Raw genomic sequence first — 24,983 nt, 5'->3', positions numbered from 1 at the left:
TCTAAAATCTGAAATTTGAAAAGAGAAGATTATGTTTTTAACAATCCAAACATTTCAAGTCTACCTTTTGCAGAAGACAGGAGCATCTCAAAACTGACTTTCCAGGTATATAAATTTAATAGTCTCACCGAATCCTCTTCCAGTTTTTAAAATGCCAGACATTAAATACATTTTTATGATAGGTTACAAATGTCAAGACGAAGATTGAGACATTTTTTAAAAACAATTTTTCATACACATGCGTTTTGTGGAGTGAATGCCTCTCTATAAAAAAAATATATTTTACAATATAAATAATTTCAGTGCATATCTAATTACTGAGAAATGGAAATGGTTTCAAACACAAATGACTTATTTAAATTTTAGTTTCTAAAATATATACCCAAATTCAGCAACTTAGAAAAGACTTGCATACACAGAAATTGCTATTCTGCTCAGTGTACTATTACAATAAGGATCAAGATAACTATCAAGAATTTCTTAGTAGTTAATATGAGACCTAAGGGCAGCCTCCTACTGCTGTAACAGTGTTATATACTCTCTTAGACATTATTACCTGATGTGGGAAGTAAAAAATCAAAGGTGAGGCTGACATGAAAAGCAACATCTGGTTGAAAAGCAACACCTGGTAGTACATTACTAGCTCCTTATTCTTGCCCATATAATAGGTGACAAATTGGCTGATGTACCATGGTTTTAGGCATGCAACCACCTGCTACAGAAAGCGTTCATCTCTTTCTTGAAGTAAATGTACCACCAAAAAAACAAATTAAGGAAAGACACACACACACACAAAAAAGTAAATGATCATATTTATTTATTTTTCTTCATGTTTCTATGACTGGCCTGGTCATCTACAAGGTTAGCAGTGATGCTTACCTCCTTGATTATTCCACTTAAGTGGAATAGGTTGGATGCTAATTTCCCTGCCTTTGGTTCACTTTTAGCTGATACTTTCCCCTGAAGCCCAAGATGACAGAGCTGGGGTTCTCACAGCTTTCTTTCAAAAACCCACAAAGGCTGCATTCTATCCTGGCATCATCCCTGGCTCTCCAAAATCTATACTCAAGATACCTGAAGATCTATCTCCAAAATCTATACTCAAGAATCTCAGGTGAGATTCTCACACTTTTCAAAAACTTGTGTGAGCTCCATCTGCCTCCTTCTCCTGGCTGGAATAACAAACAGGCTTTCATGTCAAAACCTCCTTTCCTTCCCTCCAGGATGCCCCAAACCTTCTCTACAGGAACTGATCATTCAAGGAAAGTAGGTCTGGCTTCCAGCATGCATCATCTTAGGGCTGAAGGAGAATGAGAGGGAAGCAGAAGCAGAAGTGGAGGATTCTCGAGTATTGAGAATACAGCCTTTCGGCTCTCTTCTGAAAAGCTGAGCTGCCTTAGCCTGCACTTCAGCTTTGGCAGAGAGATGCGGGCGAAGATCCCCACCGACCTGGCCGGAGCTGTGTCTCCTCACAGGGCGGGCAGCAGGGCGCTCACCGGCGCTCCCCTCAGCGGGCAGAGCGGGCGGGCCAGCGCCCGCCGCGGGCAGACTCCTCCCGGTTCTGCGGAGGGGCCGGGCCGGTACCGGGAGCCCGTAACCGCTACGGGACGGCGGCTCCAACGCCTCCCGGCAGCCGCGGGGCTCAGGGGGCGCTGCCGGTGCCCGCCCGCTGCGGCCCCGCGCACGGCCGGCCAAAATCCGAGCCCCAGCATCCGAACCGCCATTCCAACGTAAAGACCTCGTGTACCTGGGAACCGCTTGCCCGCGCGGCTGGTGAGGGTAAATGCGCCTATGGAAGTCACTTGAGTAACGCAGACGGAGCTCCGCGCTGCGGAAGCGCTTTGCTCTCGATTATAAAACGTGTGGAGTTTTAAATTTTTTTTCTCCACATAGGGTATTCAATCCTGGTTTTCATTCTGCGATTTTGAGAGAAATATTATCCTTCACTCTTTGGTCTGAAATGATATTTTTATACTAAAGGACAATGCATAACTCCAGAGAAGAGACATCTGAAAGAGGGCCTCAGTAATGTTTATAAAGATATAAAAGGGGTGGGAGGGGAGTGCCAAGAGGATGTTTCCAGGCTCTTGTCTGGAGTGCCAAGCAATAGGATAAGGGATAAAAGGCAGAAAGTGATGCACAGGAAGTTCTTAATGTGAGAGTGACTGAGCCCTGGAAAAAATTGCCCAGAGAGGTTGTGGAGATATTCTCCTCCCTGGAGATATTAAAAAACCATCTGGACACAATCCATGTACTCTGAGATAACACTGCGTGAGCAGGGAAATTGAAACAGATCCACTCTGGTCCCTTCCAATCTGCCCAATTCTGCGATTCTGTGACAAATGCTACTTGAAATCTTTTCCCAGCACCTGGAGGCAAAAGCAGAAATCAACCTCTGTCAACACTAAACCAAGGCTGTCATGAGTATGATAATAAGGCAAGGCCAGGATTCCCAAACAGCCTGATACTGGCAGGACTTAGGTAAGCAGCACCATTCCAGTGGAGCTGGGTTATCAGCTATGTCTGCTCTGGCACTGGCGTGGTACCCTCGGCCTCCTGGTGGCAACTGAAGGGATGCATCATCAGGTCATCGTAGGGGATCCTCACTTTCATGCCACGTTTCAGCTAAGTAATGCCACAGTCAGGGAAGTTCCTTCCCTTTGGTCCTTATGTTGTCTTGAATGCAGGCTCGTTACCTGTGCAGCATCAATTCACACACTGAGGCAAGATATTTCTACTTTTTATTCTAGTTTGCTCCAAATAGAGAGCTGGGTGGTAACACACAAAATGCTGGCTCCCCAATAATCAAAACTTCACAGTATTTATAAATTTCAACAAGCAAAGGCATCAGCATTCATTAGTTACAAATTACATAACATCGCTATTAATTAGTACTCAACCTCGTATTTGCTAGTTGTGTCTCTTTACTAGTTGTGTCCACAGGTGCAATTCTTCCTTCCATTTGAGTCTGGGGTCTGTCTTGAGTGGGTGGTCAATGAGTCAGAGTTGCAATTGCCCATTGCTGGGATTATCTTTTTGCCACTTACTGCTCAGTTTTGCTGACTTCACTCTTGGTGGCTCTAGTCCAGACAGCCCATTCATCATGTAGGATTGCTTTCCCTTTTCCTTAAAACAGAAGATTAACCAAGCAGACGACGTTCACAATGTAGTTGCTTAATCATAACTGTGCAGATAAAACTAATGACTAAGAGAAAAACAAAAATTTAAAAGCTTGATTCAGAGCTTGAGGGGCTCGCTATGAGTTAGGGATGAACTGGCAGACCTCGACCTGATCCCACACCTTCGCAGCACTCCTCGGGCATCCTTGCGAGAGAGCGGCCGGACCGCCAGCGGCGTGGGGCGCAGCGGGGCGCAGCGCCGCCTTCCCGTCTCCTCCTCCTCCCCTTCCTCCTCCTCCCCTCCGCCCTCCTCTCCCGACATGGCGGCCCCCGCGGAACCCAGTGGGCTCACGGACGAGGCAGCCTACGCTGCCTGCTCGGAGCCGGATGCCAGCACCAAGGTGGGGTGGGTGGCGGTGACGGGCGCGCCCCGGGGCCGTGGTGCCCGCTCCTTCCCAGTCCCCTCACGGCGCCTCAGCGGGCGGACGTGCGGGGCATGGGAGCCGGCATGGGGCCGGGCGGGTCCCGGCGGGGCAGCGAAGGGTGGCCGGGTCCGGAGCTGTCCTGGCGGGCTGTCAGGCAGCCCGGCGTGGTTCGGGGTCGTGGCGAGGGGCGGCCGGGCCGGTCCCTGTGAGCCGCTGAAGCCCGCGGGGCGCGCTCGGCCGGGCCCGCGGCTGTCCTGGCTCTGAGAGCGCTCCGCGGCGCTTCGGCCAGTCCCTGCCCGGGCGGCAACACAAAAATCCGTGAAAACGCCACAAACCCCTTAACTTTTTATTAGGAGAACGTTGTAGTTGAATTATTAATTTATTTTTTTTCCCCGTTACCTCTGTCAATTATTATACCACTCACTTTGTATCCACTTCATCGTTCACAAGCCTCTTGGTATATCGTTACCTTGGGGCTTCAAGAAAATATCCTTACAGGGTGCTAGGCCGGTTTTGCTGCTAAGATATAATCAAGCTTGACAGAAGTTCAATACCTGTGCCATGAAATAATAAAAATAATGAGCTCAGGAGTCTAGGAGGCTCAATATTGAATATTCATGTGTCTGTTGCACTTGTGTGTGAAGTTGTTTATGTATGCTACAGTCCCTAAAAGGATAATAAATATAAGGGTACTCTGTTTTGATGCATCTGATAATACATATTGAATGATACCACTCATGGGATTGTTTATTTGTTTTAAACATTATGTTACAAAGATGTATTTATTTAACAAAAATTTGTATGTATAGAATCAGGACAAAAGGTTTACTTTACACTTGGAGTAATTATCTTTGTTACTTCTGAGCCTCCTGCTTTTAGAGTCCTTACTAACTGGCATCACCCATAATTCAATTCTGGTTGATGTATAAAGTATAAACCTTTTTTCCCCACAGGATTTTATATTTCAGCAGACAATGTTAAGAGTAAAGGATCCGAAGAAATCATTGGATTTTTATACAAGGATACTTGGAATGACGTGAGTAGAATCTGAATGCCGTGACTTATCAGAAACTTTTTTTTTGTTCTTCTGAAAATAACTATTTTTTTGGGATGTAATTATATTAATTGGTCTAACTACATAAACAATGCTGTCCCATCAGCTGATGCTTAGTTGGATGGTCTGGCAGTAAGCTGTAGATGCCTAAGCTGCAAATGAACTAATATTGACCTTGACTAGAAATTTCTTTTTTTCTTAAATAGGTCATTAATTATCAGGGAACAACTTGCTTACTTCCCCTTCACTGAGCCTGCAGCTAACTGGTAACTTTTATGACTGTGCTTATAATGAGGAGGCTTATGACTGCCTCCAATCACATGAGAATAAGTCAATAAAGGGTGAAGACAAAGTCCAGGCTCAGTCTTTTGGAGAGGGCTTTTGGAAGGCAGATGCCATGCAGTAGCTTAACACATTTATGCTGGGGCTTTTTGTGCATTCTTAGCACATGCATTCTTATTTATGTTTTTAAACATTTTGAAATGAGTCCAGACTAAAGTAAAATAAATTACTTCCACTGTAGTGAAAATGTGTGAAAATAAAAATTAAATACCTTGTAAAAAAGAAATGAGATTAATTTTGCATGCCTACTTGTTCCAGTTAAATGTCCTACATAAAAATATATGCTTCATGTATTTTTAATTGATTAAATTGTCACATCTGAAAGGGATTTTATCATTATAGCTAGTTATTGAAACTGTAAATGTATTTCATCCAAAGGTATGTTTGCTGTGTTCTTAAACTTTGTCTGGTACCAGTGAGCTCTCTAGAATGAGTAAGATTCAAAGTAGATCTTTTTATTCCTTGGTGAAATTTTAAAATGGTTAAAGGTTTTCCTGTGAAAACACAGTCAAGTAACAGCGTGACAATCTGAAGATCCAAGCCTTTGTGCTGACTTTTCTATTCAGTTACTGATAGTTTGGTTTTTAAACATCTGATTCTTTCAAATTTTGTAGGTTTGTAATGTGTTCTGGGGTATTTTTATTTGATAGTTTAAAATGTAGCTGTTTTAAGGTGTGGATTATAGAAGAACAAAAATTAATGGAAATAACTTTTCTATAGGAGAAGCATCTTGGTTTATTTGCAAGCTGACTGACTACCTTTTTAAGTTACTATTTCAAAATAATTGTTGCCCTTTAGACTGCTTCAAAAATTTGACTTTCCTACTATGAAGTTCTCACTCTATTTCCTGGGGTATGAAGATAAAAACGATATCCCGAAAGATAAAGCTGAGAGAACACCTTGGACCTTCTCTAGAAAAGCTACACTTGAACTGACACAGTAAGTATTTACATAAGGAGACATGACACTTTGCTAACAGTGATTAAACAGTATTGGATAAGTGTAAATCCCATTAGACTGAATAAAAAATTTAATTGTTACTGTGGATACATCTTCACTGTCATACAAGCTTACAATATATCCAAGATTGGATACTTGGAAAGGTTAATCTTCCTCTTTCAGAGCTCTTTCAAACTGCTAGGTGAACACTAATATGAAACAGTACTTGATATATTTTATATGCATGCCATGTGTGTAAGTAATTTAGGGACCTTTCTTTGGATCCCCAAAGCATCCTAATAATGGGTAGCTATTGCTTTTGGAATCTAATCTGAAGAGGTATTAAGTCAAAACATGTGCTTCCTGTAAACAGGACAATTTGGTTAATGCTACTAATCATTATAATTGTGCAGACACAATCTCCCAAATGCTGTCTTAACTGCATGACCTGTTACCCTCACTTGCTGTTCCCCAGTGATGGGTAGCTCAACTGATTTGTGCAGCAAAACCTCCCTAAGCTGAATGAGACAGGAGTATTCCTGACTCATTCAAATGTAGAGCCTAAATAATAGTGAAGGAATGTGAACATGCTGGATTAGTCCCAAGACCATCCCTGGAGCCCATGACTAGGGAAGATCTTTGTAGTTTAATGAATGCAGCCAACAGCTGAAATTCTCTGGTTTTTAGGAGAAACAATTTACCCTCCCCAAGGAAACTGAACATTTAGGATTAGTTAATTTTAATGCTTTTCTTCAATATGTAATAATTACTTCTTACAGCAACTGGGGCACTGAAAATGATGACAGTCAGTCTTACCACAATGGCAACTCAGATCCCCGAGGATTTGGTAGGTCTTTAGTCTTGTGTTTATAATTTTTAACATTTGAAATAAAATGTACTAACTCTTGGAAAGCAGAAAACTTGCCTTTCATCCTTTATCTCTCTTCTTTCAACATGTATACTGTGAAGGATAATGAAAATAAATGAAGCAATGTGTTTCAGAGTAATGAGCCATAGTTTCACTCTTTATCAAGAATCTAATCCTCTGGCAAGCAAACACATGCTAATTGTAACTACTGAGTGAAGAACATCAGTTGTGGTTGTATATTAGATTATCATGGTTCTTAAACTGATTTAATCTTGGATTTCTGCTGTATAATCCACTAGTTAATGATTTTAAGGTAGGAGGACAATTCCGTTCATCTGTAGCACTGAGGATATTATTTGTGTGGCTTGATTTGATACTCTGAGTGCTTGAAAGGTCACTGCTGTGAAATAAGTTTTCACACTTGGTCCAGCCACTTGACATTTAAAGCTCCTGAAGTGATTTGTAAGCTCAGTCCTTGCATAGCACGAGTGTCAGTCTCTGCAAAAACAGCATTAATGATAAACTCCATGTGCTGTCAAACAGAGCAAATACAACAAAATTCTGTTATGGAGCTCTGCTTCAAGGAAGAACATGCTGATATAACAGTTTGATTGAAAATCTTGTTTTTTCCTATTCTAAATAAAAGTTCTTGTCTAAACAACACACGATACTTCAACTCTAACATTTGTATTTAAAAGGCATTATCAAAAGACTACTGTTTGAATAAGAATAATGTTAATACCCAAAACGCTCTTCCTGGAGTTTGTTCCTAAATATAGTCATAGTTTATGTGAACTACAGCATGAAATACTAAACTAACTTCCACAGAACACTCAGCAATATTTATAATGCACTTCACTCTTTTTACCTTCTTGCACAGGACACATTGGTATTGCTGTTCCTGATGTCTATAAAGCTTGTAAGAGGTTTGAAGAACTAGGAGTGAAATTTGTGAAAAAACCAGATGATGGTAAGTCTTGATCAGAAATGCAAGTAATTTTTTTTTTTGGTTTTAATATATACTGTCTATGAGGTCTTCCTGGAAAGCTGCGTAATGTGTTGCTAGGAGTTGCCACTGCTTAGAGGTTTCTAGAAGCAGTTACTCCCGCACTGCCTTATAGAGTGGGCAAAACTGGCAATAGATCCATTCCAGTAACAAGAATACATCAATCTGCTACATGCCTTTTGTATGCAGCCTGACCTTCAGTAAAATTCACATTCTCTATTGATGTCATAGTTTACATGTCATCTGTACTGCTGCCTAGAGTTGTTACAGAATTTACTGTAACATGGATCAAATTTACATGGCACATCTGCTTGGAAATAACAAGGAATAACGATCTGCTTAGGAAAATAAGTCAGAAAACAATAATTCCTACTCATTTAAACTGAGTCATTCTTGACTTTTCTGGCTATTTTCATGTAAATCCACCTAACACCTACTATACAACCTACTAGTTATTATATTTTTAACTGGTTTTTTTGAGCTTTGGTAGGAATAGCCCCATTAGTTTGTATCATAATTGACTTGCATAATGTATAGTACAAATGTCTAGAGAGTATAGAAGCACAGAATGTGTATGTGAAAATACTGCAAAATTCAGAAGTGGTGAGAAGTCTTGCATTTTTCAGCTGGATTCTCTTTCATAAAAAGACCTCATGAGATTTTTAGAACTGATGCATTCAAAACCAGACATGTAATACTAGTAATTGAAAAGAGATTTAAGTGATTTTCATCTTATTCACTGTGTTCTCAGCTGAAGCAAAATAAGAAATATAGCTGAAAACTTAACTTGATTTCTTAAATTAAGAATAGATATTGGTATTTCTAGCATTTTAGAGTTTCTGAGCCTTTTTTAATTTGTCTGTTTGTTAAACAGTGAGAGGCTTGAAATGACAGTTGCTGACTTAGAGCTGTGCAGTGGTAGGAATGAAAGTACATAGAAGTACAAGCTTAGACTATGGAGAGAATCAGAAGAACTCCTGAAGCAGACAAGGCGTGGGAGCAGAACAAAACTCATCTTTAAAATTCAGAAACAAAATTGATGCAGCAAATGCCAAGGAGGAGGAGGAAGTTTTGGGCGTTACATTGTTTGCAGAGCAGGCTGGGAGATCAAGCATGGGGTTTACTTTCCTGCCTTACTGATCAAACATCTATTTTCTCAGTTGTTTTTGTGACTAGAATATATTAAGAGCTAGGCTGGGTCTGTTACAGTAAATAACTTAATGGAGCAACTATAACTACAAGTGTATGGTTAACACTTTCAATATAACATGTGAAGCTGTGCTATCCTGATCTACTGTTGAAAACAACTTTTGGGGATCCTGTTTTAAGGAATAATATGTTTTCCAACAGTAAAATTTATAACAATCCTGTCCTGCATTTCTTTGCTTTATGAAGTGGTGCAGAAGTGTACTGTAAACCACATCAGAGGTAAAAATTTTATGGTAAAATTTCAGTGTGGAGTTGGGAATGATGGGAGATGAACAGGGCAGAGGAACACAGGATTTTATACCTGCAAAGCCAGCTCAAGAAAATATATCAAAACATCCCCAGAGCACAAAAATATTTTTCTGAATTTCAACGATACAGGGGCAAAAACTTCAATCAACAAAAGATGGAATTCCAAAGTGACTTTTAACTATAGCTCTATTGAGAGTAGGATTGACAGTTTGGCATACAAAGATCTAATGCTGATTAAAAGCTAATCTGGATGTTTTTAGAGTTATCCATCTAAATTTGAACTAATTCTCATGCAAAAGGGAAAAAAAATGTTTTTCAAAGTAGTCATAGTTGACATTTAGAACCAGTCATGTAGTCTTAATTTTATCTTTTTTTTTTTCCCCCTAATAGGTAAAATGAAAGGACTTGCATTTGTTCAGGATCCTGATGGCTACTGGATTGAAATTTTGAATCCTAACCACATGGTGACTCTCACTTAGTGCTAGTGAAGTATATTGTGTAACAGAGACCCACTTTCAGACTGCTGGAGAAAATCTGTAACAGTGTTTGTGATATTTGCTTAATAGAGAGGAATCAGTCATGTTCAGAGTCTCCTCCAAAACTATCCCCTGGGACCTCACTTGGATTCCTTTTCTCTTGTCCTGTGATGTCACTGCAAATTGTTTCCAGTTAGGAATACTCAATCACTTTCTGGAAGAGCACTTAAACAGACTGTCCTTTTGAACATTGATTATGTTAATATTTCAATAAACATTGTCAAAAGATACGTGACCAGAAGCTCACTGCATTTCACACTGATTAAACTAGCAATGACAACAACTCCTGTGTTACTACTGATGAGCATCAATGAGGCAGCAAAAAGAAACTTCAGTATATTTTTTTATGAAGTCAAAAGATCCTGAAGACTTCATATCCTATCTTGTATACTAGAAAATAAAATGTCAGGCTAATTTTGACTGGAGTAGTAGCGTGCTTATAAAAGTCATAATCATACTTACATTAATCCAAGCAAAATTCTTTTAAGGAGCAGCCTTAAGCAGTCTTGCAAAAAGAAATTTTACAGAGGGAATAAATCTGTAGAGCAGAAAGAATTCCGTCTTTCTGCTCAGCTTCTGACTGCTGATGACAGCCAAGAGAAGAGGTCTCATAGTTGCTAACTCACAGTAACCCTTGTCTCTTTCAACACTAGGAAGAACTTGCTCATAATTTTTGTTTCAGTAGAAGCCTGGGGCTATATTTGACTTAAATGCTCTGTATATTCTGCCTTAGGAAATTAATGAAAAAGAGTATCTAAAACAACAGTTTCCTACTACTGGACATTTGATCTGCCCTCCCAAAACAAGTGATGGTACATACCTGTGAGCAGCAGGAAAACATGTAGCATTTCCATGTGTTACACAAACTATAAACCCTCTGCCTTGTCTTACTCTGGTTTGAATAGCACCTAACTTCTTCAGTTATGTGGCTACCAACTAATGTGTAGTGTAACCAAAGGCTAATGAATAGTGTAAAGGCATTGCAGTTCACTTCTCAATAAAGCATTGGTGAAAACTATGAAACATTTAAAAGCATGATGATGTGTTGCTTTGCTTATTGCTGGATTCTAGATGACTGAAAGGCTCGCTGTTTTGCTTTGAGGATTCTGTTTTGAATCATTGTACTCAGCAGTGAAATTTCCAGTGGTCCTTTCCTGTGGACTCTTCACAGACGTCACTGGTCCATCTCTCTGTCTCCTGGACAGTCTTGGGAACCCAATCAATTGCCAGTGCCAAAGGGAGTTGGTCACCTAAAAACTGGGTGAGGCTTGACCCCAGCTTCTCCTGTCATATGTTGGTCCCAAATGGTGGAAGGACCCTGGAAAGCCCCCATGTGAGCAGAAAAGCCACACTGTGGAAAGCCAGTGTCCACAAAGGAGACAGAGGAGTCCTGCAAATTTATTAAAATAAGGGGAGAGAGTTCACTGGGGCACACCCGTTATAAACTCGCAGCCACATGTTGCCCTCTTCCTTTTCCCATTGGCTGAGCTACTAGGAAGGTACAGCCTTCCTGAACTGCCTACCACATACTTCCTCCTTAAACATTTTCCCCCAAAGTTGAGAATCTCAGGCTTGTGGTGGGCCCATTTGTCTCTTTCAGGAGTCAAATTTCTGGGCTCTAACAAACCTATGGCTTGAAGTTGGTAGAGACATTAGGAACTATTTCAAAGACATTAACACCTATACCCTGCCTATGGAATTGCTTGGAAAGACATTAGCACATATCTTTCCTATCCTGTAGTCCAGTGGATAACTACATAAGTAGGAGCAGGCTATGCTAAAGCTTCTCTGATTAGTAATCAAAATTTACTCTAAGCATGTTGGCTAATCTTGTAGTGACCCTTGGTTTTTTTTAAGCTTGACAAAGTGTAGACATGATAGATTTGAGGTAGTAAAGAGGAAGCTAGTAAAAATCCACTGGCATCTACAAACTAGTTACAGAAGTATCATGAAGTGGGCAAGGTGTAGGTTTGGGTTTTTTTGAGAAAAACAGTACTGCTGCTTGTCATACTGAGAACTAATTTAAACCAGTATGCAAATAGGAAATCCATGAATAAATTACTAAAGAAAAACACTTAATGGTAAGTCTTTTAACCTGCAACGTTTTTAAAATATTTTAGATGTAGAAAATTTCTGAAATTGTTTCATGTTCTCACTGATTACAGGCCGCTATTTTTGGTTCTTCCAAGGTAGGCTTCTTTTCTTCTAAATAAAGCATGGCATTAAATAGCGTGTAGTGCTTTGCCTCTCGGAGGGCTTAAATTTAGCTTCATGCAGTGCATCCGAAGTCACTCTCACGGTTACATAGCGACAGGCCCACATTCCCCATTCCCGCTGGGAGAAGCTCTCCTGACGCAGGAAAGCAGGACACGCACCGGAGGGCAGGAGCTACGCACGCCGCTACCAAGGAAACAGGGCTTTTGAACGCAGCCAAGGAGCAGCGGGCCGGTGGCGGGGAAGGTTAAACACCACTCGCTGTTCCGCACTCCCCGGTGTCCGGCCGCGCCGCTGTGTCCAGCCCGCCCGCCGCGCTCCAGGGGCGGAGCAGGAAACGCGGCGGCGGCGGCGGCGCTCCCGCGGCGCGCCGGGACCCGCTTGCGTCACACGCAGGCCGCTGCTGCCCGGTGGCGTCAGCGCGCCGCGGGGTGACGTATGAGCGGCGGCGGGGCGGGGGGAGGAGGCCTCGGCGGCGGCGGGGCCGGTGAGTCCCGCGGGCGGGAGGGCGTGGCGGCCGCGACCCCCAGGCCGAGCGGGGCTCCGAGGCTGCCCGGGGTCCTGAGGTGTTGCCGTCGGCGGCTCCCGCAGGGCGCGGGCAGGGCGGGCCGGGCCGGGGGAGCGCCGCCGTCCGGGGAAGGCGGCGGGCGCGTTTGGCGGGGAAGCGGTTTCACATGAAGTGCCTTGTTGTGGAGGCGAGGGAGGGGGCGGCCGAGCGGGCCGGGGTCGCTTCCCTTGGCGCCTTCCGAGCTGCGGGTCGGTGGCGGCCCGGGCTGCCCCGGGCGCGACCTTGGGCGCATCGCCGGCTCCGCTCCGCGCCCGCCTCACCTGGCGCCCCCTCGTCGTGCCCCTGGCTGGCTCCTCAAGGCCCTGCTGTTGCAGTCTAATTCGAATTTTATTTCTTAAAAAGTATAAGTTCGGTATTTTGACGCTGTCGCGGTACTCAATGTTTTACCTGTGCTTTGGTGTCGTAGTAGTTCAACCACTCTGCAAGTTACTCACTACTGTGATTCATTGGAATTACTCTTAGCTTAGAAGACATATTATCAGATTTAAAAAAAACCAACTTGATGTTAACTTGCTAGCGATCTGCCAGTGATCTCGCTGCCGAGCAATGTCTTTTGCTCATGTTTTTAAACAGCACACAGACCTCCTTAAAGTCCTGTGCTGGAATAATTTAAGCTTTTATGTGTTTCAGGATTTAATTGAGCCTGCTCACAGAGCAAGTGTATTTGATGTGTCTTCTGTTACAATTCTAAATCAGCTGCTAGAACTGTTCCGTTGAGATATTTACTCAAATTTAACAAAAAAAGACCCCGAGAATTTTCACTAATGGCTTTTCAATGTATTTTGATAACACAGGCCAACTTGATAACATGCATTACTTATAGGAAAGATACTTACATATTACATTTTAATCCTCAAAAACCAGGAGACTTTCTTTGCAAAAAGCTTGGATTTGATTTGCAGGATTAAGGTGTGATTACTTCCTCGTTCATGAGACTACCTAAAAATATTTTTTTCTGCCTTCTCCTCCTTTGTTCTCTTAAACATAAATTAGAGTGACCCATATGAGAGAATTCATAGATCAAGATATCATCCATTTGGCAAATTAAATACAGTTTATTTTTCCTCCTGGAAGGTTTGATGGGAAGATTAACAGTAATTTGTAATTGTTGAGAGAGACTCGTTATGTTGGTTATGTATTTAAGCAAGTCAAGCCTCCAGATTTCTCCATTTCCTGACCTTACAGTTTTGTTTTGGTTTCCTGTTTAAAAAAGGCTCATGCAATAGAAAGGTCAGCGACTGCCTTAATTTGTAAAAAAAAAACAACCACCAAAACCCAAACAGAACCCCTAAAACTTTAGTTAGGCAAGAACACTTGGAGAATTGTCTGTAATAAAGCATGTGTGATACAGTTTGTACAGACCTGGTTTAATTAGGACACCTATCTGGGAAAATGGTGTTTTCAGGGACGTTAATGCTGAGATGTAGCAGAAATGTCAGGATGGAATTTTTTGGCTTATAATGAATATGGCAGTGTGGTTTTAACCATCACTGTCTTCTGTGATGGTTAAAAATATTAACAGTCAAAATTAAATTATGATGACTCAGAATAGCAATACTATTCCTGCATTCTGTTTTTAGAAGTTTTCCCATGAAATTGAAGGCTTTTTAAAGAATTTCTTTCTGCAAGAAGTTGAATTGAGAAATACGCATCTCTCTCACTTTTGTCATAAGGCTTTGTGCTCATGGTTTCTGATGGTGTGTATTTCATGCATTGTTCCAGGAAATGGTCCAGTTGTTGCTGTGCAGCTGGATGTTGCTGAATAACATTTCTATGAGCTTGCTGTTCAATCTGCCTGTTGTTCAGAATGGCGAAGAACCCTAATTTCCCAGAAGCGGGGAGTCTGCCTACAGGCTACGCGCACTGTAGGTCTTCAGACAGCTTCACTGGTGAGTGGACCCCGTGTGTTTTCTTGAGATTCTAATGGTTTGGTGTATGCCATTTTAACCAGGTTAATTTTATATATGTGTTAATAAACAATCTGAACTAAGTATATTGTTCTTTGTACTTTGCTAAACTTATTCCTTCTCTTCTGTGACTGGAAAGCATCTGAGCGGAATGTAAAATATTAGCGCTACAGCACTTAAGTGACAGGAATGTGTTTGCAGATGAGCAGGGCATAACTTCCCATATGCTTTGAGTCAAAACATTTTTTGGTACTAAATTGCTGTTTAGAATGCTGTGATTGGATGGTGTGGTTAGTTTCCATTAGTGTTACCATCTGCTTTCCTTTTAATTCTTTCACAACAGAAGGGTTGGAGATGAGACTTGAAAGTTCTGTGAATTGCGCTTATTTGAGCTTTCAAATTCTGTTTTTATAAAGTAGTATGGGTTAATTATGTTTTTTGTGGTTTTGGCTACAAAGTATCAAAACTTGTTTGGTGGTTTTGTTGGTTTTTTTCCGTTACAATTTTCACTCAGGTTCAACTTTGATTGAACCAACCATTGTTACTTAGAAGTACAAAGGAGCTAGGGTTCTGACAGAACCAAAGTATTTACACTCTGAATGTTGAAGTATTTACTGAAAATTTCTGTTTCCTGAGATTATATATTTATGAAAAGACATACGTGTATCCATTGAAAATAGAAAAAACATGTGATTTGAACCTGTGGTATGTTTGTACAGTAGTGTTACTGTTACATCTATCATGTTCTGTGAGTCTGTGGTAATAGAAATTGAAACTTAAGTAATACTTTACTGGAATTCATTTACAATATTTGAAGTAATTATGAAGTAATGAAATACAAAAAATTGAAATACTACTCAAGTGCCATTTAATCAACTGAGAACCAATTTTTAGATAAAAGAGCAGCGTAAAAGAATTACATTTAAGAAAACTCTCTTTCTGTAATTCTGATAAAAGTATTAGCTTTCTAGGTACAAACTAGAGGCTGTAGGAATTAGTTGTTTTAAGAGTATGAAATTATTTCCTCAGTGTTTATAAATTGGGCTTATTTCATGAAAAACTTAATTCTAGCAATAGTCTGTTAACTTACATTTATTTCTAAAGTTTTGATAGAGCTATCAGTTATGTAAGCATTCTTTACTCATGTTATATAAAATTTTTCTTCAAATAATTCATGATTAATTTCTTATAGTCAATTTTCTATACCTGGTAGAAAAACAACACTTGCATGTTTCATTGAAGCAGCACTGCTTTTCAGAGGATTCCTCAATGTTAGCCTAAATGAGGGAGGGAAGAGACTGAATGCTGATCTTTCATTGCAACTGAGAGTTGTTTAGAAAGGATGTCATTGTTGTGTTTGCTGAATTTCCTAGATGATGTTTTTGTATCCCATAACATGTTAACAGATTACCTACTGAGTAGAAATACAGGAGACTGCAATCATGGAGGGGGTGGTTGTTTCTCCAGGCACAGCACACATTGTGTAGTATTGCATACTGCCTTATGTCATTAATACTAGGCTGCATTTTTCACATGCTCGTTGTTGAAGATGGCCACCAAATAGGGTGTCTTTCAGTGAGGTCATAGAAGTGGTTTGTAGGCCTTAGGACTTAACAAATGCTTTTTCAGATTGTTGCAGTTCTAATGGTGCCTCAAAATCACTGAGAAGACTGTTTTGTTTGTTGATTTCTGTGTCATGAGCAAAGCTGCAGCAGCTGACTCCTGAAGCAGTTAATTAGCTCTGAATACCTCCTGGAAATAGGTTATGGTGCTGGCAGCAGGCTTACAAAATGGCATGTTCTTTGACTGCCAGGAAGAGTAAGCATCTGTATTCTCTGAAAAGGTGATGTTGTTTGATGACAGAAGAGCCAGAGGGAGCTTCAGGAAGGGTTCTCTGCAACAAGTTCTTAGCAGCATCCATCTTTTTTTTCAGTCATAAATATTACTTTTGAATAACAACTACAAAAAGACATGTTTAGCTCTACAGGGAAGTTGTGAGCTCAGTGCAATTTGGAGCAGCTAAAGAGGTTATTAAGTTTTACTTCCTCAAACAAGAAATGTACAGATCACTTAACGAGTTGCCTGAATTTGTACCATTAATTAATCCAGCCTAGGAAGTGAAATCATGTATTATTTGGCTCTATATTTTGGAGGCAGGACTGTCTCACTGGTCTGCTTTATATGAAAAATCCACAATACAGACAAAACTTCTTTGGAAATCTGTACAAGTAGACAATAGATGAGTTGGAGTGATTCTTCAATATACTGGTGGTACCCATAGCACACAGAAGAGGTATGAACATGGTTTTGTAAAGGTGGCAGTGCCCAACACTTTGGGTCATTCAAATATATGAAAGGCCTCCTCAGCTTGTAGCCATCATTTGAGTCCTGTATTTTCTGTGCTCAGCAGGTTTGTGTTTGAAACTGATGGTTGGAATAGTACATGGAACCAGCAATTTGGAGAGCATTACCCATCAGAAGAAATTTGCCTTGCTGCTTACACACAGGCCGATATCTAAATTTCTACTTTCATTGCTTGCTGTTCAGCATCTTGATGTTCATAAGGTCTGGGCATCCTTGGGTCACTAGCAACTGTTCCCACTTCAGAACTTTGCCCTCTTATATTCACTGATACTTGTTTAGACAGAGGTTTATGTACTCTTGAGAGGGAAGTGTGCTTTTGATTTTATTTGTTTATTTAACCTTAAATAGAAACAATTTCCCTTGAGCTTTTTGCCCTACTGGCACATGACAACATGCACAGCTACTGAAAGCAAAGTTAAGGTGCAGCTGGTGGCACTCCCTTGTCTTCACTACTTTTACTCTCAGTTTTATTCAGACAGTACTTGTTCTTTTTAAAGACAAGAGTGGATTCAGGAAACAAAGAAGTAGAATGTAGTAAAAAAGTTGAAATAAAAATAGATTGTAAAATTAAAATGTGCCAATATTTGTACATGGATGAAGTATCATAAATCAGTTTCCTGAATCAACAAATGTTTAAACTAGTAGAAGAGAGATTATACAGAGTTCCTTGATGATGTGTAATTCACACATAGTTCGTTTGCCTGACTATTGCAAATGAAGATCAACAACAGCAATTATGGGTGTGGTATGGAAGTCTTCAAGGAGTACGCAGACCTGAGATTGCAGCTGAGTAACAAATAACATCTTTTTGCATACTCCCTCAGTGTAATAAAAAGTTTTGTATTTTGAGGACATTTCAATTTTACTGTTGTCTCAAGTCTCAAACAATTATGTTGTGGTAAGTGGTATTGCTGGTACAAACAGATGTTGCTGGGCTGATGTAATCAGCTTAATTTTGCTTGTTAGAAAGTAAATCTTACTGGAAGTGTAAGTAGAATAAATCTAAATTGTCTTAACTAATTGTAAGTTAACTAATGCAAGTGGAAGAAATAGTCTGTTATGATGAAAACTTGAAAATTAATTTGCTTTCATGTCAGGATAGAAGAATGACTACAGTGTTCTGTGTTCCCATGGTTAGGCTGCCTCCAGTATCTTGGCCAGTGTTGCTGGTTCTGTGCTGTAGTGGCTTCACAGGCACACAGCTTCTAATTCAAGTCCCAGAGACAGCCAGGGGAAACCTGGGAGTTTGTTCCCATTTGTGTTGTGATCTATGATTGATTTAGTATGCTGTATTTTTTTCTTAAATTTTATTTTCTATTTCTATCACTTTTTGTTTCGTTTCATTTGAGGTTCTTTGGGATTGTGTTTCCACAGTATCTTGATTTTTGGATAAAGCATTTCCGTGTGTTCAAGTGCAGATAATAATTAACTCCAAGTGCATCTGATTTTTTACATATTTGCTCATAGTATTATTACAGTAGAATGTAAAAGTGTATTTCTGTCATGAATATTTGACTTGAAGGATTCGTGTGTTAGGTGTGTGTAAGGTATGGCCTCATCATTTCCTTGGTTCATGTGGTACCGCACCTTTCTTCAGCACTGGGTATCTGCCCGTTTTGAAAAGTATCTAGTAACTGGAGCAGGGAAGATACCTCTGAAGGTATGGATGGTCATTATCTGAGACAGCCAACCTCTTTTTAAAGAAAAGTAAACCAAAGTGTCACAGTAGAAGCCAATATAAGACCTAAATTTGCTTTTGGATGCTCTTGCCATTGAGACTACAGAAAGTCTGTGTTGCCAAAAAAAACCAAAACTATAAAAAGCTTAAAACCTGTTGTGAATGAAGAAGAAACAAAAGAATTCTGCAGAAGATATGACTAATGCATTTATCTATATTACACATTAGTGGGCTGATAGTTATGTTTACATACATATATATGTGTGTGTGTGTATATGTGTGCAGGAACAAAAAGTCATCAAGGAAACTGAATGTAAAGAATAAGAAAATGGAACTGGACATTGTAAAGCTTTTCTCTCTGACAGACTTGGTTCTTAATTAAAAGTTTTCCTGATTGTTTTTTTTCTCCCAATTCTGAAAAGCTGAATAGAAATCTACAAAAACAGTTTTTATTTTTAACTGATTCTAGTACAGAGAGTTAAGACTAAGCTTAATTGGTTACCTTGCTTATTTTACTTTGTGTGTGTGCATTTTAATTCAGATAAAAGTTGCTTTCTAATGGTAACATGATGTAAAATAGTTGAATTTTTAATTCCCTTTGTTGGTAACTTTTTCTTTTAAGTAAATAGGTTGACTGAATAACAAGGTGATAATTCTCTGAAATACTTAGCTAGAATTGTTGGTGCCAGCTGTGTTGAGTCTGATTGAAAATGAACTTTCGCAGAAAACCTCAGTTTAATTTTTCTTGTAATTATATAATTACTTTGATTAGTCACATTTTTTGTTTTGGTTTTTTTTGCAGTTATGCTTGCTATTCATAATATTATTGCCCTGTATAATACTGCTTGCTTTCTTTGTGCTTTAGGTTATCAGTATCACCATCCCTCCAAGATGAGTAACAGCCACCCGCTTCGTCCGTACACGGCTGTGGGGGAGATCGACCACGTCCACATTCTGTCAGAGCACATTGGTGCCCTAATGAATGGGGAGGAATACAGTGACGTTACCTTTATTGTGGAAAAGAAGCGTTTTCCAGCACACAGAGTCATCCTGGCTGCTAGATGCCATTATTTCAGGTGAGTAAGGCTTTTTGTCAGGTTCACAGGAAGTTTTTGTGCAGATGAGATAAACATTATTTCCCTGTGAACTTTTCAGGGTGTAATCATCTGTCCATTGAGTGTGACCTTTTCTGTGTGAATGCTTCCCAGCGCATCAAATCATTGTGTTCAAATAGAAAAAGATAAATACCATGTCACAGTGTTATTCTTTTGACCTTCATTAAATTGGATTTTGAAGGTAGTTTCACAAATTCAAGAGAAAGAGAACTTGAGAGCAGGAAAGTACTACTGCAAAGTTGTTTTGATTTCTCAGAGTATAAATGGTGTGTTTCTATTGAATATAGTCAGATAGCAAGCTTGATTTTGATGAATTGGAATTGAGAAGAGGTTTGGCTGACACAGACTAGAATATATATTTTAAAACTGGGAATAATACTAATCCAACTTTTTCTTAAGAGATGGAAATTTTTCAATAGAAATACATTTAATATCCCAGTGAATTTTGCCAGAGGGATAAACTACTAACTAAACTCAACTCTCTTCCTTATAGAGCATTATTGTATGGAGGAATGAGAGAATCTCAGCCTGAAGCAGAAATTCCTCTTCAGGACACCACTGCAGAAGCATTTACCATGCTGTTGAAATACATTTACACTGGTCGTGCTACGCTACGAGATGAGAAAGAAGAGGTTCTTCTTGACTTCTTAAGCCTAGCACATAAATATGGATTCCCAGAACTGGAGGATTCCACATCTGAGTATCTTTGCACAATACTTAATATTCAGAATGTCTGTATGACTTTTGATGTTGCCAGTCTTTATTCTCTTCCCAAATTAACTTTTATGTGCTGTATGTTCATGGATAGAAATGCCCAAGAGGTGCTCTCCAGTGAAGGCTTCCTGTCACTTTCTAAGGTATATCTTTAGTTTGTACTTCTTTTCCCCAAGACTGCTGATTTCAATGATAATACAGTTTTGTGATGAAATACTAATGAGGGCACCAATTAAAAACTTGTGTAAGCTCATAGTTATTTTATGCTTGTGAAACTGTGATGGTTGGAAATGCTCAAGATAAGCCGAACTGAAAATTTTGGCAATCTGTTCTGAATTTTTCAGGTATTGACCAATCAATATAGTTTAATATACTATATCTAATGGAGTGTTCTAAAAGATGGCAGCAGGCAATCTAATTTTAATTTATCTTATTTCATTTGTTCCTGGTATAATATAATTTGGCGTCTGAGTACTGCAGAGTGGAAGTCAGATATAGAATTGAATATGACAGGACATACTTTGTTCTATTAATACCTTGATACAGGCTTCATCAGTGATGGGTGAACTTTTCTGCAGGGTGAACTAAAGCATTCTGGAGATTACTGTAATTTATATGGCTGATTGTCATCATGCTCTGAACTTGCAGAATATGGTGGGTGTGGTATGGTGGTTTGGGTTTTGTGTGTGTTGTTTTTTTGTTAGATGCATAAATATTTGGGACTGAGTCAGGCTGTTCTACAAAGTTGGAATTTTGCATTTACTCTGGAGGGGTCTTTGGGCTGGACTTAGTAGCAAGAGTGTTTTCCAAGTAGTGTTCACATGAAGCAGCAGAGCACCTTGAATGAATGATGCTTTAGCTGGGGCTTTTTAAAGTGTTTTTGTCTTAGGGGAAGAGCTGTGAAGGGTCCATTCCTTGAATGAGTATATGACCCTGCTGTAAATTACTCATTGTGTAAGGAAAAAAGATACTTTTTTTCTCTCTGTACTTTCTCATATGCTATTTGTTTAAGCTGAGTTCTGAGATTATCTTTATTATCAATAAAGAAATGAGCAAGTATCATTCATCAGGAAGTGTACACTTTGAGATCTTTGACACAGCCAGTGCTGGTATATAGGAGAGATCTTTCCATTTTCTAGGCAAGCTCCTGATGATTCTGCTAGCTAAGTGAAAATCAAAAAGCTATTTGATTATTTGTGTTCTCATTTTGCAGTCAGTGGGTTTTCTACATGAATAAAAGCCACTGGAGTTTTTACCTGATGATTCTTAGTTGGTACCCAAAGAGAGAGAAAGATTGACAGGACAGAAATCCCAAGTAGTTAGAAATGGTTAAAAAAGTGATTTCAAGCAATACTTTTTTCTCTCATCAGTGGTCTTATAGCAACCTAAGTTTAAAGGAATACTTTGAACTATACTGCTAAGTCCTCAAATCTTTTATAATATTCCAAAGTAAATTTGCACTACTGAATGGTATTATATTGATTTGATTAGTTCTCTACATTTCAATTTTTTCTAGTGATTTTGTTATATTGCCTATTATTTTGGTCATGGATTCTGTAATTCTTACATAACTAAAAGAATCTACAATTTCTGGGAGTCACCCCTTTGGAGATTATTTTTTAATAGCTCTAAGGTAAAATAGCCATTAATTTTTGCCTTATTTGAATTTCCCTTGATTAAAAAAAATAAAATTCAACCTTATTTCTGTTTATTAAGGGGGTATATTTTTTGTTATTATTTCTCTTTTCTAGGCTGCTCTTCTAAGTATTGTACTGAGAGACTCATTTGCAGCTCCTGAAAAGGACATTTTCCAAGCATTGATGAACTGGTGTAAACATAACCCCAAGGAAAACCATGCTGAAATCATGCAAGCAGTACGTTTGCCACTAATGAGTCTGACAGAACTACTGAATGTTGTAAGACCTTCGGGATTGTTGTCACCTGATGCCATCCTAGATGCCATTAAGATTCGTTCTGAGAGTCGGGACATGGACCTCAACTACAGGGGCATGTTAAGTAAGCATCAGGTTTTTTGTTTGTTTCTCTCTCATTTAGTGACTGTGGTTGTCTGGAGGATATGCTTAATTTTTGCTTTGAGTTTTCATCTATTACTGTTCATCTATTTACTGTGTTAAAGAGGTTTGCAATATGAAACATCTTGTTATGTAACTGTTCCTGCCATTTTTATTTCTCAATATTAGTCAATTATTCTCTTGCTTTGTATCTCAGATGTTGCTCACAAATTAGTGTAATATCATTTTCCTAGAGGAAGTAATTTAGTAGAAAAGGTTTTACAAAATCATTGAAAATAAAAATTAATTGGCTGTGAAAGATATGATATTTAAATGGTTTTTCTGTGACTTGTTTTCTACTTCATAAATATTTTCATAATTTCTCCACTACTTAAGATTTTTCTCTTGCTCTTAACGTGCATGTCTAAATACTTTAAACAAGTCTCTGAAGTCTTTTTAATGGAAGCCTAAAAAGTGTAAGAAGACTTGTGTTTGACTTTTTCTGTGTTCTCTGTTAATTCAACAGGAGTGTCTAACACTTAAGCTTTAAAAAGATATTGTTAGCCATCTAATGTATGAATTTGACCCACAGCAAAGGAAAAGTTCAGTGTTCTTTAAGAGTCTGCACTGTAGTCTCCATCATGCATGATGAGCCATGAAAATTACTGCTATCTTAGAATTGAATATTCTTTGTTCTCCCTTAGAAGTTATAGTTATTAATATTTAAACATATGAGTTTAATATTAGGGTATTGTAAAAGTCTTGTTATGTGAGATATTCTGTTGACAATGCAGTAGATACATTTGAATAAGTCAAATGGTCTTCTCTGGCTTCTTTTCCTGGATATTTATCTCCACAATAAAATTCTCTAATCACAGCTTTTTGGAGAGTGGAATTTCTTTGTTGTTTTAGTACTCATTCAGGATCTTGAAGCTTTTTCTGTTTGTGGAATTGTTGACTAGCACTTCAAATTCTGTTCTTTAGATATCAAATTTTTATCAGCCCGTTAAAATTCATACTTCTGTTGTCAACCTGCCTGAAAAGTTTGGGATAGCTTTTCATCATTTAGTTTTCAGATCAGATTTTGTAGGATCTCTCCTCAAACAAAGGCTGTTAAAAATGTCTGTTGAAGAGACTAGTTTACAGAGTTTTGTTCTGTAGTTGAAGTTAGGGATCATTATTCCCAGTTAGCTTGAAGGAAGCTGTTCCTAGGACACAGGCTTATTACTGTGAAATGGTGGCATAAAAAAGCTTGCTTTTCCAGATGAGTTCCGAGCCCAAGTAGCCAAAAGTTTCCCATTTCACTTGAGTTCATTTAGCTTTGCAGGGTACTGGAAGCTTGTATATCTGTCAGAGGAGCATATGTGTGGCTTTACTGCTTTGCACCACTCTGCAAATTCAGGATGGATCTTGAACATTTGATACACATCTTGTACATTTAAGTTTCTTCCATTTAGGGGAAAAAAAACCCCACCAGTAAAACCCAAACTAAAAGCAAACAGCAGTTGACAGGCGCAACAGAATTCTGTAAAATCATGAAGGGGACTGAGAATATAGCTGCTACATAATAGTAAATTATCACAGCTTTATTACCATAAAGCATGTAGGAGGTACCAAATAAAAGTGAAGAAGCTAAATATTCTAATGCCTCTTTTTTATCTTATTTTCTTTTCCTTTTTTTTTTCCCCCTAGAGAATGTGTTTGTGGCCAAGAAAGGATACTAGCAATAAATCTTCGGTCTGACCTAGTAGAGTTGATATTCAGAACATCTAATTTGCAGTATTAGAGTGTAAAATTTAAGAAATTATTCCCTTTTCTTCTTAGTACCAGGGGAGAATATTGCAACAATGAAGTATGGAGCACAAGTTGTAAAAGGGGAGCTGAAGTCTGCTCTTTTGGATGGAGACACTCAGAACTATGACCTGGATCATGGATTCTCTCGACACCCAATCAATGACGACTGCCGCTCCGGCATTGAGATTAAACTGGGCCAGCCCTCGATAATCAACCACATACGAATTCTCCTGTGGGACAGAGACAGTCGGTAGGTGCCAAGGTGACATAAAAAGGAAAAGTAATGCATTTTGTCCTGGACATAATGTAGCAGTGTAAACTATAATTTAAGTATTTTATGGGAATAGCATGGTGGTGTTGGAGCTGACAGTTACAAGGTTTATTTGGAAACAACCTGATTTTTAAATGTAATTTTGGTTACTTACATACCAGATCATATTTAGAGGTGTTAAACTACCTTAAAGTATTTAAATGTTTTTACATATTTGCATTTCAAACATTAAAAGATTTCTTTTGTTCCAATTTTTCTCAATATATCAAAACAGTTAAGAAATGGCACACTTTGACAATAAGATTGGACTTGATCTTGGAGGTCTTTTCCAGCCTAAATGATTCTATGATTCTGTAAGTCAGAGGTAGTAAATTTTAATTTAGAATGTGAATTACCAACTGACTACAGTAGTTATTAGAAGCCAATTCATGGCTAGACTGCTGAAATATGAATTGTCATAGATGCTGTAGCCAGTTGTTACTGAGCTACTTCAGGTTATTATGGAATGTATGAAAATTCAAATTAAGCTCATTTGAGCAATTGAGAGGCTGCTGAAGTAGAAAAATTGCAGGGTTCTTTTTCTCTGAGAAATTTAATAT

General features: G+C 39.1%; 2 protein-coding genes across 3 annotated transcripts in view; both read left to right on the top strand.

Moving 5' to 3' along the window:
• Window positions 1-3,365: 3,365 nt before the first annotated feature.
• On the top strand, window positions 3,366-10,782 carry GLO1 (glyoxalase I). The gene is made up of 6 exons (XM_054629331.2): window positions 3,366-3,520; window positions 4,498-4,580; window positions 5,739-5,879; window positions 6,659-6,726; window positions 7,628-7,717; window positions 9,602-10,782. The coding sequence occupies exons 1-6, from the start codon at window positions 3,440-3,442 to the stop codon at window positions 9,688-9,690; spliced, it is 552 nt and encodes a 183-aa protein (XP_054485306.1). The 5' UTR covers window positions 3,366-3,439; the 3' UTR covers window positions 9,691-10,782.
• Window positions 10,783-12,318: 1,536 nt separating this feature from the next.
• The window catches only part of BTBD9 (BTB domain containing 9), a 114,745-nt gene continuing 102,080 nt past the window's right edge, over window positions 12,319-24,983 (top strand). For both annotated transcript variants that reach the window (XM_054629705.2, XM_077175805.1), the window contains exons 1-6: window positions 12,319-12,448; window positions 14,252-14,418; window positions 19,344-19,554; window positions 20,087-20,450; window positions 22,059-22,323; window positions 24,144-24,363. In XM_054629705.2, the coding sequence (XP_054485680.1) occupies window positions 14,337-14,418; window positions 19,344-19,554; window positions 20,087-20,450; window positions 22,059-22,323; window positions 24,144-24,363 (1,142 nt within the window). In that variant the 5' untranslated portion in view covers window positions 12,319-12,448; window positions 14,252-14,336. The remainder of the gene's footprint in view (window positions 12,449-14,251; window positions 14,419-19,343; window positions 19,555-20,086; window positions 20,451-22,058; window positions 22,324-24,143; window positions 24,364-24,983) is intronic.

This window comes from Agelaius phoeniceus, chromosome 3 (assembly GCF_051311805.1).
Source record: "Agelaius phoeniceus isolate bAgePho1 chromosome 3, bAgePho1.hap1, whole genome shotgun sequence".
Lineage (NCBI taxonomy): Eukaryota > Metazoa > Chordata > Aves > Passeriformes > Icteridae > Agelaius > Agelaius phoeniceus.
This window is presented reverse-complemented; position numbering and strand designations above follow the sequence as displayed.

Excerpts from the sequence above, each read along its gene's own strand:
- GLO1 (XM_054629331.2), top strand. The coding sequence starts at position 3,440 with ATGGCGGCCCCCGCGGAACCCAGTGGGCTCACGGACGAGGCAGCCTAC. Across the intron at positions 4,581-5,738 it reads ACAAGGATACTTGGAATGAC|ACTGCTTCAAAAATTTGACT; the intron begins GTGAGTAGAATC and ends GTTGCCCTTTAG. Across the intron at positions 7,718-9,601 it reads TGTGAAAAAACCAGATGATG|GTAAAATGAAAGGACTTGCA; the intron begins GTAAGTCTTGAT and ends TCCCCCTAATAG.